The sequence below is a fragment of the Diadema setosum genome, chromosome 11, assembly GCF_964275005.1.
Source record: "Diadema setosum chromosome 11, eeDiaSeto1, whole genome shotgun sequence".
NCBI classification, from domain to species: domain Eukaryota; kingdom Metazoa; phylum Echinodermata; class Echinoidea; order Diadematoida; family Diadematidae; genus Diadema; species Diadema setosum.
This window is the reverse complement of record NC_092695.1, coordinates 8,540,592-8,555,449: the sequence shown is the minus strand read 5'-3', so window position 1 is coordinate 8,555,449 and position 14,858 is coordinate 8,540,592. Positions and strand designations below refer to the sequence as shown.

Here is a 14,858-nt window from a genome sequence, read left to right as displayed (position 1 = left end):
TTTCTGTGGTTGGCATAATGTTGCAGTCTAATGTTTCATCGATCATCTGCCGAAATTTCGAAGCTAGATGATCAAAGGAAAGGCAGGAAATTGGCATTTTCCTGGGCCATGATTTTCTGACTTTCAACCGAACAGATCTGGATTTAGCGCCGCAGATAGACTCCGCCCCTAGCAAAGAGGAAGTGATCTTATTGCCATTGGTCAGTGCGTGGCATCCTGGTTACTGATTGGTCGTGCGTAGACTGCTGGCGCTAAGCTTAAATGAACATTGCAGAAATCGCTATGAACCTACCTTGAGGTGAAAACTGGCTAACCTCCCTTTGGTCACGATTGCGTCAGAAAGAAAGCTTTGAAGACTGTTTTCTCTAAAGGCTAATTTCCTGGACCACTCAACATGGTCTCACAAATTCGTCAATATCTCCACAACTGAGTACTTTTATGAGTCGTATTATATGAAATTAAAGCAGAGTAAGGGAATAATATGTCATTTTCAGAAAATTGACCTCTCTCGACTTTCGGATCTTTTTGTTGTAGCGGGTCACATATTTCAAGGATGTTGAATCCGTGCTGAATTGGGCAGATGGGTGGTGGTTGGTCGGATTGAACTACTCCCTCATTTTTCGAGCAATTGACTTCAAATTTGGTATATGTAACCGCTGTCATAGGTAGATGTGCAAGACACCTTTTTCGCCAATTTCGAGTCATGCATTGCCATTGTAACAGCAGGTTCTCATAAAAACCATACAAATGTTGTGGCTCGAACTACTGTAGGTTTTAAAGCAATTCAGTTGAATTTGGCAAATGTATCACTGTAATGTTTAGTTGTGCATGACATCTCTTTTCTTGAGTGTTAAGAAATCTGTTTCCATGGCATCAGCAGTTTTTATACAAATCACAAAATTTTGTAGATTGAGCTGCTCTCTCAGTTTTGGAGCATTTGAGTAGAAATTTTTGACATATGATCGGTATATTGTTGTGCACACACTTTATTGTGAGTGTCAATATATTTGTTACCATGACAACAGGATTATTTTTACAAATCATACAAAAATATTTAAATTGATGTAACTCCCTCAGTTTTTAGGCATTTGACTTGAATTTTGGCACCTGTGACAGCTGTGGTCACTGCAAACATTGTCTTTTATCAGTATTGGCAGGTGTGACCAATCAAAATTTCATATGTGCAAAACACATGTCTAGCAATGCCCATGGTAATTACACTTTTTTTCATTAACAAGCATACAACATTGTGGATTTGGCTAATTCCCTCAGTTTTTTTAAACATTTGTCATGAAATTTGACATTTGTGACCAATATAATGTTTAAACTAGACTTGGAATTTGTCAGCAAGTTGACAAATTAGGTGATCCGATGTATTTGAAAATCAGTGATTTGAGTCCTGATCCCATTAGGCATGACCATACAGGTTTCATCTGTGTTTAGGGACATTGGCCGTGTGATTATTGGATTCTCATTTAGAAAATGGAGTCAGGTCTGCCATCTTTGGTACCAAATTTAAACGAAGATACAGAATGAAGTATGTTTGACCATTGACCCTACTTTGCACACTTTAGTCAGCCAAGATGGCATCTGAGCAAAAAGCTTTAATTTTAGCGAAGTTTTTCGACATGATTTGGATGTTGTATGAAAAAATGGAGGACACATAACGATAGCGCAAAGTCTCAGCTACAACATATTAAAATCTGGGAGATATTCACGGAAGGGTGAGGGAGCTAGTGCTCGATAAAGACAATCATGTCAATTTTCACATCTAGAAAAATTTCCTCCCATAGAGATAAAACGTCATAACGAAGATAGAGAAAAAAGTACATTTGACCTTTGAACCCACTTTGCACAGACAAGATGGCATCTGAGCAAAAAGTGGTTATTTTGTGAAATGATTCTTGTAACATGGTCTTTGTGTGTGCAAAATATGGGAAAGATAGGACATGTATTCACCAAGATACAGGATAAAACAGTTATGACCTTTGACCCTAATTTACATACCCAGGATGGCGTCTGATCAAGTAGTTGTTATTTTATCAAATAACGTACCTGACATGAACTAAACATGTGCAAAATATGGGGGTGATAGGATATGTTTTTCTTGAGTTATTGCAAAGAAAGTTGCAGAAAGAAAGAAATATTTCAATGCTTCGAAGATAAGCTTTAATTTCAACCAAGTTTTTTGATGTGATGCAGACATCGTATGAAAAAACGAAGGGCACACTTACGATAGCACAAAGTCTCAGCTACAACATATTAAAATGTGGGAGAAATTCACCGAAGCATAAGTGAGCTAGTGCTCGATAAAGATAGTCATGTCAATTTTCTTCATTTCCAGAAAAACTGCACTCCCATAGAGATAACACGTAAACTGGTCAAATTTGACAAGATTACTTTCAATCCATTTTTACGAGGTGATGCCGTCATCTAATCAAATACTGTTATTACATAAATGAAAGAGCATTTAATAAGCTACAACATACTGAAATCTCCGTGAAAATTGGCAAAGGATTAGTGAGATACGCTCGAATGAACTTAAAATTTGATGACGTCATTATGAAAATTTACTTTTTTTACTTTATTAAGAAATTTGATATCTTTTAATCATTTTTTCAGCATTGCCAACCCATGAAATGACATGTACAACTCATCAACTTTCAGAATATGTAAAGAAAACGGGGGGGTCACCGTCCATCCTGACGAGTAAAATCGGATTTAGAATTGGCGGTTTTTTGGCATATATGCACTGTATATCACCATTGACGCGCGCGCGGAATTTCAACTTTGACCGGCCCGTATGACGTCATATTGAGTCGAATTGACTTGAAACTTGGTAGAAATATTCCTTGACATTTCAGACATCCGATCCGTGTGAAAAAACGGGAAATTTCTATTGCATATGAGCTGTGCGTGCGTATATGCGTGCACGCGTACGCGTCCGTCCGATTTTTTCAATTTTTCAAAAAATGCTCCAAATGGTCTGAAACGTGTGCAAAAAAAATTCCAGCTCGATTTGAGTATACAAATATTTCAATGCGCGCGTACGCGCACGTTTTAAGAGAAAATATGAATTTTGATAATATGAGTAGAATGTGCATAAATTGAAATATATGTGATGTAAATTTTATTGAAAAATTCCATTCCATTAATGAGATATGAATGAAAATGTATTTTCATATAATGACGTCATAGTGACGTCACGGTCGACTGATCACTATGATTTTATTTGACCCGTCGTCTTTGGGACATGATACATAGATGGTATAAGTTTGACATTGATAGAAAGAACACTTTCTGAGCTAATCGATACACAAATTTTGTCCAGAAATAAAGAAAGAAGAAGAAGAAGAACAACAACAAAGAGTCCGTACAGATACAGAAGGTGATCCGAGAGGATACTCGGATCACCTAATAAGCAAAACACATCCCTCGTGAACAATGTGTTGCCATGGTAACAACATTGTTTTTACTGAAAAAGAAAAACGAATACAAAAATAATTTGGGTTAAGCTTCAGTTTGTAACTCGCTAAGTTGAAGGTGGGATATCATTTGGTGTTCCCAGTTTGTTCTTTTACTGTATCTTTGATATTAGTACAGTGATTAAGAGCAGGGAAGAGGATTTCACATTGATTCTGATTTCACTTCACATCACTTGTTTTCTTTTTATTTTGGCCTTTCAGGAAGGATAACTTTGTCTCTCCAGAGAAATAGCGAAGTGATGAAAGCACTTTTTACCTTTCTTATATTTTTGTAGGTGACACAACCCAGTTCTATTTCGGGGCACGTGAAAGTAGGACTAATGGCAAATCACTGATTGGTCACAGGGCTGTTGACCCATCTGTTGGGAGCATCAACCCAAATGAAGTCCGCACCAGATCTGATTCAGACAAGGCTGTCAGTGGTAAGAAAGACAAACTTCAGTTCGTATGTCTCTCTGCAAGTATGGATGTTGTGAGACTGTCATTTTGTCATCATTTCCTTTGCTGTATATCTTGTCTGTCTACTCTCCTTTTGTTGTCTGTGATAATTCCTTTCAGCACTGCCTTGCAAAAATGATTTTCAGTTGTCAGCTCCATCACTATTGCTCTAGCTGCCTCTTTACTTCTGTTCAATTTTGTCCTTTTTACTCTTTTCTGTTCAGGTGTGTTCATTCATTACATCTCACAACCAAGTCATTAGTTGAGCCCAGCAGCTCCCGTTCTTACGTTGTCTTCCCTACCTTCTCTTATCTCATGCCCTCCTTTTACCTAAAAGGCTGAGATATCTAAAAGCAAAGCAAAACAAAGTGGTTCTTATAAAGTTTGGACCCACCTTTTGCTATGTGTAGGACCATTTTGTTTTGCCTTGATTTTACATATCTTGACCACTTCTAAACCAATTTTCATGTAATAAACTTTTAATTTCTCATAGCAGTGCAATTCTCTTCAGTACTTCATATAAGTAGTTCCTTATTATCCATCAAAATTCCCAGCTCATATACAATATTTTGTTCAATCTACAGGTTGGCACAACTTTAATTTTTAGTGTATGTTGTTTGTGATCATGTGGTAGGAATGAATATTTCTGACAGAAAATGAGAGCCAGCTATTAGACTGTTCTAGAGAGATGGACATCTTGCTAAAAGGGGGCCACTAGCTTTGTGTGACAAGCAAGATGTGTGTTAATTGTGAAATGCTAATAAAACTTAACTTTACTTTGCCTGCTCGTAAGAGAAAAGAGAGTTTGTAGAACTGGGGGTGTTTCATCAACTTAGCCAGTGCTGGCAAGTTGTCATTTTATGACAATCACCATGATGGTAACAGTCAGTGACCAGAGCATCTCGGCCAATCAAAACCAAGGATTTTGCTGAAATTGTCAGCGCTGACTATATTGATGAAACACCCGCCTGATGTTTCTTGTGGAGCAAGCTCAAGGAGAGGGTAGGTACAAACATGTTATCCTTCATACAAATTAGTAGTCACCATTGCACTGCCATCTGCTTAAAGTTGAGTCAGGTCAGATCATTTTTTTCCCCATATTGATACCTTTTCCCCAGGTTATAAAAAGGCACCCTTAAACGGACACATGGAGGAATTAAATACGAAATGTGAACATTCTGTTACGAAAGCCGCTGTCCATATTTATACCCCTGCCACACATAGTGTGAAGGGAGTATATAGGAATCACCGTGATGTTGGTTGGGCGGGCGGGCGGTCGGTCGGTCGGTCTGTCTGTTGCAAAATCTTGCGTCACGAACTCCTCCTACAGTTTTGAAGCAATTTAAATGAAACTTAGGGTAAATGATGATATTGAGGTATAGATGTGCAAGACATGTTTTTTTGTGTTCGTCGGACAATGCGTTGCCATGGTAACCATAATTTTACCAAAACCTTGTGGATTTAATAACTTCCATAGTATATAAGCAATCAATTTCAAAATTGGTATCTATGATGATCTATAGGTGTAGTTATGCAAGACACACTTTGTGTTTGTACTTGACAAAGCGTTGCCATGGTAACCGCATGTTTTCTTCGAAATCTTGTGGAGTGAACAACTTCCACAGTTTTGAAGCAGTTGAAATCAAATTTGGTAGGCATTATAGCCTTGAGGCATAGATGTGGAACACATAAATTTTGTGTTTGTCGGACAAAGCGTTGCCATGGTTTTCGGACAATGCGTTGCCATGGTAACCATAATTTTACCAAAACCTTGTGGATTGAATAACTTCCATAGTATTTAAGCAATCAATTTCAAAATTGGTATCTATGATGATCTATAGGTGTAGTTATGCAAGACATGCTTCGTGTTTGTACTTGACAAAGCATTGCCATGGTAACCGCATGTTTTCTTCGAAATCTTGTGGAGTGAACAATTTCCACAGTTTTGAAGCGATTGAAATCAAATTTGGTAGGCATTATGGCCTTGAGGCATAGATGTGGAACACATAATTTTTGTGTTTGTCAGACAAAGCGTTGCCATGGTAACCATAAATTTACCAAAACCTTGTGGATTGAATAACTTCCACATCATTCAAGCAATTAAGGTCAAATTTAGTATGTATGATGATCGGGAGGTATAGTTATGCAAGACACCAATGTGTTAATATAAGAAAAATGTGTTGCGATGGTAACCACTCATTTTTGTATCAAATTGAACAATTTAATCTATGAAGGTGAAATTTGATGTGTATGATGCTCTTTAAAGGACAAGTTCACCTTCATTAATATAAGGATTGAGATAATGTAGCAATATTAGTAGAACACAGCATTGAAAGTTTGAGGAAAATTGGACAATCCGTACAAAAGTTATGAATTTTTGAAGTTTTGTGCAGTCACCGCTGGATGAGAAGACTACTGCAGTGTATGATGTCACATGCGTACAACAATATAAGGAAAATATAAAGAGAATTTCACAAAATTTCATCTTTTGACAAAAGTACACATTCCCTCAACTCATTACTGACGTATATAGGAATCAGCGGACGGTCGGGCGGTCGGTCGGTCGGTCGGGCGGTCAGTCCGTTGCAAATCTTGCGTCGCGAACTACTTCCTCAGTTTTCAACCGATTCCCATAAAACTTGGCACAGATGTGTGCCTTGGGTTGTAGATGTGCAAGACGTATTTTTTGACAGTACCCAAAAGTACGTTGCCATGGTAACGGCATATTATGGGCAAAAATGGGTACAAATCTTGCGTCGTGAACTCCTCCCACAGTTTTTGATCAATTTTTATGAAATTAGGTACAGATGTTCATCTGAATATGTTAATGTGCAAGACACATATTTCCGCAGTGGCAAAAAGTGCGTTGCCATGGTAACGGCATGTTATTGGTAAAGTATAGGGCCAAATGCTTCATGGCAAAACTACTTCATCAGTGTTCTTCCAATTCTCATGGAATTCATATTGAATGTTTGTCTTAGGATATAGGTCAGCATGACACATTTCTTGACAGTGACAAAAAGTATGTTGCCATGGTAACAGCTCACATATTATGAGCCAAAATGATGGAAAATTTTGTGTTGCAAACTAATTCCTCAGTTTTTGCCCAATTTCCATGAAACTTGGTACAGATGTGTGCCTTTGGTTGTAGATGTGCAAGACGCATTTTTCGACAGTACCCGAAAGTACGTTGCCATGGTAACGGCATATGAATGGCAGAAGATCAAGGAAAGATCTTGCGGATTTAACTACTTCCTCAGTTTTTTGACCAAAGCTTATGAAATGTTGTTTGGCGGGGGTATAACCATTTGCTGTAGCGACATTTCTAGTTTGACCAAAGCTTATGAAATGTGGCACACACCTTGATCTTGGTGGGAAGATGTGGAAGACATATTTTTCGGACGTGTCGGAAGCTACGTTGCCATGGTAACGGCATATAAATGGCAGAAGATCAAGGAAAGATCTTGCGGATTGAACTACTTCCTCTGTATTCGACTGAAGCTCATGAAATGTGGCACACACATTGGTCTTGGTGGGAAGATGTGCAAGACATATTTTTTGGACGTGTCGGAAGCTGTGTTGCCATGGTAACGGCATATTAATGGCGGAAGATCAAGGAAAGATCTTGTGGATTGAACTACTTCCTCAGTTTTTGACAAAAGCTTATGAAATGTGGCACACACAATAGTCTTGGTGGGAAGATGTGCAAGACATTTTTCGGACGTGTCGGAAGCTGCGTTGCCATGGTAACGGCATTTAAATGGCAGAAGATCAAGGAAAGATCATTCCTTGGGTAAGACTGTCGTCACGGGGCGGGGGTATTAATCACCTTCAGTGATATTTCTAGTATTCCCATTGCCTTTAGAAAGAGGTAAGTCAAGTGCTCTTTTATTATGCAAAAAAAGTGAAAATATGTTGAATTTTCTTTACATTTTCTTTATACTTTTGTACTCATATGACATCACGAGCCTTAGTAGTCTCCTCATCCAGCGGGTCCAACACAAAAATTTAAAAATTCATAACTTTTGCATCGATTGTCCAATTTTCCTCAAACTTTCACTTATGTGTTCTACTATTATTGCTGCATTGTCTCAATCCTTATGTTTATAAAGGTGAACTTGTCCTTTAAGTGTAGATTTGTATCGGACAATGCATTGCCATGGTAACAGCATTTTTTTTTAATCCTGCGGAGTGAACTTCTTCCACAGTTTTCAGACAATTGAAGCCAACCTTGGTAGGCATTATGGCCCTGAAGTATAGATGTGGAACACATAATTTTTGTGTTTGTCACATAAACCATTGCCATGGTAACCACAATTTTACCAAAACCTTGCAGATTGAATAATTTTTCCATCATTCAAGCAATTATAGTCAAATTTAGTCCAAATTTAGTATGTATCATGATCTAGAAATGTAGTTTTTGCAAGACACCAATGTGTTAGTTTAAGGAAAATGTGTTGCCATGGTAACCACTCATTTTTGTATCAAAATAAACCATTCAAGCTATGAAGGTCAAATTTGGTGTGTATGCTGGGGGAAAGCATGTTTCCATTTGCTGTAAGTTTTATACTCAGTGTCAACTCTGTAATTGTACAGTAAGCTAAAATTATTCTGTTTCCAATTCGACAAATGCACAAACTTGGTATTAACGCCATTGCCCTCATGACATCACATACTGTATAAAGCAACACTAGGGGCGGGGGTATTAATCACCTTCAGTGATAATTCTAGTTCCAGTATGTTATATATACTAACAGACAATCAGGCTTTTTAAAGAATATGTTGGACAACAGCTCACACTTTGCCACTGATAGTGAGAACTTGCAGAGGATGCAGATCAGTTCAACTGCAGCCCATGGGCCCCACACCACTCTTTGTGATACTGGTGATACACCAATACTATGTGGGTTTATCACTGCAGATTAACCTTATTCTATTTAAACTTTGAGGTATTTGAGACCAAGCTTTTGTTGAGTCTTCAGATCTAGGCCACCGATGGCGTGATTGCTGCAAAATTTTGCCCAAATATAGATCTGGATGTTAACTACAAGATTAAATGGTCATACAATAGAAAAATATTTATTTTCGATTTTTAGTAAAGTAATTATGCAAATTTATTCATAAAATCATATTTTTGTCTGTAATGTAACTGTATTAACAAGACTGAAGGATTGCTAAATTTTGTATTGGAGTTCCTCCAGACACCTCAAACAATTTTCTTGCAAAAAATGTCACAATCAAATTTGATTGTTCTGTGAATTTCTTATGTATTTTGTTGTTTTTTGGACCTTTTGTTTACTATTTTTTGCCAAAATTTGTAGCAGGCTTTTTTTTTAAAGTGTATCTATATTAGAATTGATTAATTCCAATGATTAAAAGTTAAAATAATCTAATTTATATCATTTTAAAAAGATTTGCACATAACATCACAAATTTGAGCTGTTTTGGGGTTGACATGCCTATGCAAAATATTATGTAACTTCAAAACAGCTGCTGTACCCGAACGTCGCAAATCTGGTCTCAAAATATGCGGGAGACTTCAAGGGAAAAAGTCATAAATTGGTGTGTTAAATTCAAAAATCTTTGCGCGTTGTGGAATCATGGCACAATATGTCGAGGGGGTCAATTTGACATTCCCCCCCCCCACCCCCGTTATGGTAGGGTCAAAGCAGCAAGGGTCCTCAAATGGATTCAAGGATAGTGTTCACCCTGCAGCATTTCTGATAGCATCCCTGAGCTGTTTTGTGTCATCACAGTGTGGTTGGTAATCCACATCTCTTTGTGTCCTCTCACTTTCAAATTGTGCTCTGTACAGATGCCAACTTTGTTGGGACGCCGTTTGCCCGCGGAGACTATGTGTACTTCCTGTACCGAGAAACTTCAGAGGAGTATGCGAGTCTGTCCACTGGCCAGGACAATAGAGTTGGAAACGTGTACAGTCGTATTGCCCGGGTCTGCGAGGTATGGCGGAATTACAATGTGTTTGTACATTTGGTGAAAATGTGCTCTTGAGTTTTTACAGTCTGATCCACCATGTTGTTCTCTGTTGAGCCTATATTCTCGTATTGATTTTTGCCTCCAGATTTCTTGATCAAACTATGTGCAGGCTAGTGTGGGATAGTGCAGAATCATTTCAAGTTGGTATCTAAAACTATGTTATTTTCCTGGTGAAACTGATACTTACATACACAGGGTGACACTGGATACACAGCAGGATCAGACACGGTATGGTCTAGTTTCTTGAAGCAACGTCTTGTTTGCAGGAAGGAAGGGGAAGACGAATACAGTGTGACCATCTATGATGAAATACGTAAGTTTCCAGAGTAACACTAGTATTGAGTATATTAACTAATCTATATATGATGGTAATATATAATGTGTAATTATAAGGCCATTCTCCTCGTCAAGCATCTGATTGTTATAATAATAATCTCGTGCATTTCTGTTACATGTGGACAGCAGATTTGGTAACTCTAGTATTTTTTAGCTCACCTGAGCCGAAGGCTCAAGTGAGCTATTGCGATCGCTCTTCGTCTGGCGTCCGTCGTCCGTTGTGCGTAAACTTTCTACATTTTCATCTTCTTCTTGAGAACCCCATGACCGCTTTTCACCAAACTTGGCAGGTAGCATCCCTAGGGGGATAGGATCTTAATTTGTTCAAATGGGCACCATGGCCAACCTGGGGGGGGGGGGGGCCCAGGGGGACCCAAACACCCTAAAATTAAGGAATCTTTAAAAATCTTCTTCTCTAGAGCCAGAAGTGATAGGGCTTAGATAATACTATGAGTTAGTACATTGATGACTGTAGTTTCAAGTTTGTTCATGGGGGAATCAGGGGTGCCCCCCTTGGGACCCAGGGGAGGGGGGTGGGGAGGGATCCTAATGGAGCCTAAATTGTACATTTTCATCTTCACTTTGAGATCGCCATGTCTGATTTTCACCAAACTTGGTAGGTAGCATCCCTAGGGGGATAGGATCTCAATTTGTTCAAATGGGTACCATGGCCCACCTGGGGGGCCCCCACAGGGCCCAAACCTCCTAAAATTAAGGAATCTTTTAAAACCTTCTCTAGCGAACCAGAAGTGATAGGGCTTAGATAATACTATGTGTTAGTACATTGATGACTGTAGTTTCAAGTTTGTTCGTGGGGTTGGCGGAATCAGGGGTCCTAATGGAGCCTAAATTGTACATTTTCATCTTCACTTTGAGATCGCCATGTCTGATTTTCACCAAACCTAGCAGGTAGCATCCCTAGGGGGATAGAATCTCAATTCCTTTTAAGTCAAACATTTAAGTCAAATTATTCACCTGTTTCCATGTATTTCCACAGTTCAAATATTTCTCAATAGCTCAGTTGGCTTTCTGTTATGTATTTTTGTTTGAAAAAGGCAGCAGATATCAATTGACCAAAGCAATCCTCCATATTGTTGTTGTTGTTGTTGTTGTTGTTGTTGTTGTTGCTGATGTTCACATAATGATAGTATGCACACTTAAAAAGATCCAGTGCACCGGGATATGCCTGACTTGGAACAAGCATCTACAATGATCACACATACTAGAACTCAAAATGCATGTGGGAAGTATGAATCCCATTACCACCTGTTCATCCTTCTCTCTGTGATAATGGCAAAATGAAATAATACACCTGTTGACAGCAATAACAATACATTATGATAAGGGAATGCTCTTGAATCGCAAAGCACGCACGTAATACCCTCTTGTTTGTATATAATAATAATAATAATAGTGGCCTCTTATAAAGCGCTGGAGTCCATCAAGAATGATGCTCATGGCGCTCTTACATAACCAGCATGAACAGTACATAATACAACTATACAATATTCAAATACGATAACTTATCAGAGCAAATGAAATACAAACAAAAACAAAATGCTTTACTATACATAACGAAATAAATCTCAGAACATAAGAAAAACCCGTCATGTACAAATTATACAGTAACATTTACAAAATGACTCAAATTATAACAATCATGCTTCATTCACGATTGAGAATTAAACAGATGTGTTTTAAGGTGTATTATGTCTTTGTGGCATATATATGTGAGGGTCACAGTAATATTAGCACTCACCCCCCCCCCCTTCCTTTCCTGTATGTTTGCACCCGCTCATTGTATGTAGTATTTATATGTAAGTTCTATTTATTTCCTATCTACGCATGGATATGCAAGATATATCACAGTACTCTAGTTGTATAGTAGAGGTGCATACACTGTGGTGTAAGGTCAGGAGGTAATTTACGTAATCATGGGGAACACCCCCCCCCCCCCATAAGGGGAATCTCCCTGTGAGGGGTAAGCATGTCCTGAAGTTATTTAGAAGGAGCACTTCCTTTGACCATTCTTGAGAAGGCGTCCAAGCAAGCAACGTCATTTTTAATCAACCTGCTCCTGTGGCTGTAGCTATAGTCCAGTCCCCCATCCTTTGTACAAAGAAGACACCAAGACTTCTGTCAAGTGGATGGACCCCAGCGCACTGCACATGCTGTAATGTCAGAGCTTCTGCGGGAAAGGGACACGGACTTGCTGTATTCTGCGTCGGACAGTGTTGTGTTGCCTTTTTGTAGTTGTTTTCAGTGTTGCTTTCTTCTGTAGTTGCTTTAGATTCGTTGTTTGAATTGCTTTAAGTTTGTTTACATTGTTTTAAACTTGCTTTTAGTGTTGTTTTGTTATTAGTTGTTTTAAATTTGCTTTAAGTTGCTCTTCGTTGTTTTAAACTCATTTGCTCTGTGTTCAGTTTAATGTTACAGTTTTGGAGTTATTTGAGCTTTGGCTTAGTTTGAAATATTGCAACAAAGTGAAGTAATAAAAACACCTTTTTTTTTTTTGTAACGGAAACAGAAAAAAAATAATCTTTGAGCATTCCTTCTTTTCCCAGTCCTTATTAAATAGAACCAGGTGATTGATTTTGTCTAATTGAGTCAGAGCTATTGTAGGTCAACACTGACTGGACGTGTCCAGCCGGTCACATATATATAAGAGTTGGTGTGTACTGTATGGGCCCTAGCTCTGTACTTTAGCAGACTGAGATTGCAATACAGTACATTCATTGTACGTATGCATGGGCGTCACCAGGGGGGGGTGCGTTGGGTGCAGACGCACCCCCCTTCAGGCAAAAAAAAAAAAAAAAAAAAAAATCACCACTTAAGCCTGCGAGCGACCTCAACACCAGACGCTAAATAATTATTTTTGTTTTTGTTTTTTTACTTTTTTTGCACCAGGGACAACAAAATCGTGGGCAAAAACATTTCTAATCCTGGGCTCTGTCAGCACTGATTTTATACATATCTGTATACAAGTATCTACAGCGTTTACTATTTATCGACCGTACTGTACATCCGTACGGTACGGAGCACGTACACGTATGCATGTAAGTGTGCTACTTACAAGTATGTAGGGTCTATATACAGCACGTTACTTCTGACCAATCCATATTGATAATGCGAGCCCAAGTGCGAGCCTTAGCCTCATAAAAAAACAATAAAAATAGAGGGGCAAGTATATTATTTTGCCCCCGCCCCCCCATAATTCCCGAAAATTCATTCATTTCATTTCATTTATTTCCAAATTCTCATTAAAATACATTTGACAAAGAACAAGGTGAAGATAATAACATTACATTTGGTAACAGTATACATGTACAAGAAAAACAAGCACAATGAAGAGAAAATGGAGGAGCCAGCAGAGGCCATTGGCCTTTCTACGGCTGGACTCCCACTTGAGATTTTTTTTTTTTGTACATTATAAGATACACTTAAATGGAGGGAAAACAGACGATTACAAAACAAGAAAAATAAAAACAGGCAAACTACAAGTGAAAATATGTGAAAAAAAAATACACATTGCAGACATCATATGAACGTTGTCAGATTAAATTTCTGCAGAAACTTCAATTATAATTATTCAACAAATATATTTTATATCTACGTTTAAAAGAGGCAAGGGAAGGACGTAACTTCATATCTTCAGGCACAGAATTCCAAACATGTACTCCTTGATATTTAACAGATCTTTACGATGTAACATATCTCAGAAGAGGTAAATATAAGTTACCAGTTTGTCTAGTGTTATATAAATGAATATCTCTTGTATATTTGAACATATCATCAAAGACAGAGGGTAACAACTTATGAGTATACATATACATAAATGAGGCTGTTTGTAATTTACATATATCAAATACATTAAGAAGCTGGAGCTTTTTGAACAGAGGTTGGGAAGGTGTTGAAGGATGAGAATTTGTTATTGCACGCAATGACCTTTTCTGAAGTGTGAACACACGATTTAAAAGAGATTTTGCACATCGGGCCCCAGATCATTGTACAATATGTTAAATGTGGCAATATAGTGGCGTTATAAATATACAATAAAATCCACAACGATAACAGATGTCTTATCCTATAAATCACACCTGTTGCACAGGATATTTTATGCAAAACATCATGTATATGGGGCGCCCAATTAAGATGTTCATCTACATTGTAGCATAACACCAAGAAATGATGTGCAAGACACTCGCACTACCTTTTGATTATTTATAACATTATCAGCTATATCATCTGCTATTCTCTTATTTTTCTGTTTAAATACTATACAATTTGTTTTCTTCATATTAACCAACAGCTTATTTAATAAAAACCATTGTTCAAGTTTGGGTATTTCAGTTGTTATGATAGATGTTATTTGGGTGGCGTTTCTACCAGATATAAATACATTAGTATCATCTGCAAAAATAACTGAACTCAAATTACCACTAACATTTTGTATATCATTTTAATGTACAACAAAAATAATAAAGGGCCTAGAATAGATCCCTGGGGGACACCTAAGGTAATTCTTAGAAACGTGGAGCTATTGCCATCAATACAAACAAATTTTGTCTATTACTTAAATAACTCTTAATCCATTCCAAAGAA

General features: G+C 37.9%; 1 protein-coding gene across 1 annotated transcript in view; it reads left to right on the top strand.

The window, feature by feature from the left end:
• Positions 1-14,858, top strand: part of LOC140235104 (semaphorin-5A-like) — a 61,371-nt gene that overhangs the window by 24,675 nt on the left and 21,838 nt on the right. The window contains exons 6-8 of the mRNA XM_072315142.1: positions 3,761-3,907; positions 9,739-9,884; positions 10,116-10,233. Of these exons, the coding sequence (XP_072171243.1) occupies positions 3,761-3,907; positions 9,739-9,884; positions 10,116-10,233 (411 nt within the window). The remainder of the gene's footprint in view (positions 1-3,760; positions 3,908-9,738; positions 9,885-10,115; positions 10,234-14,858) is intronic.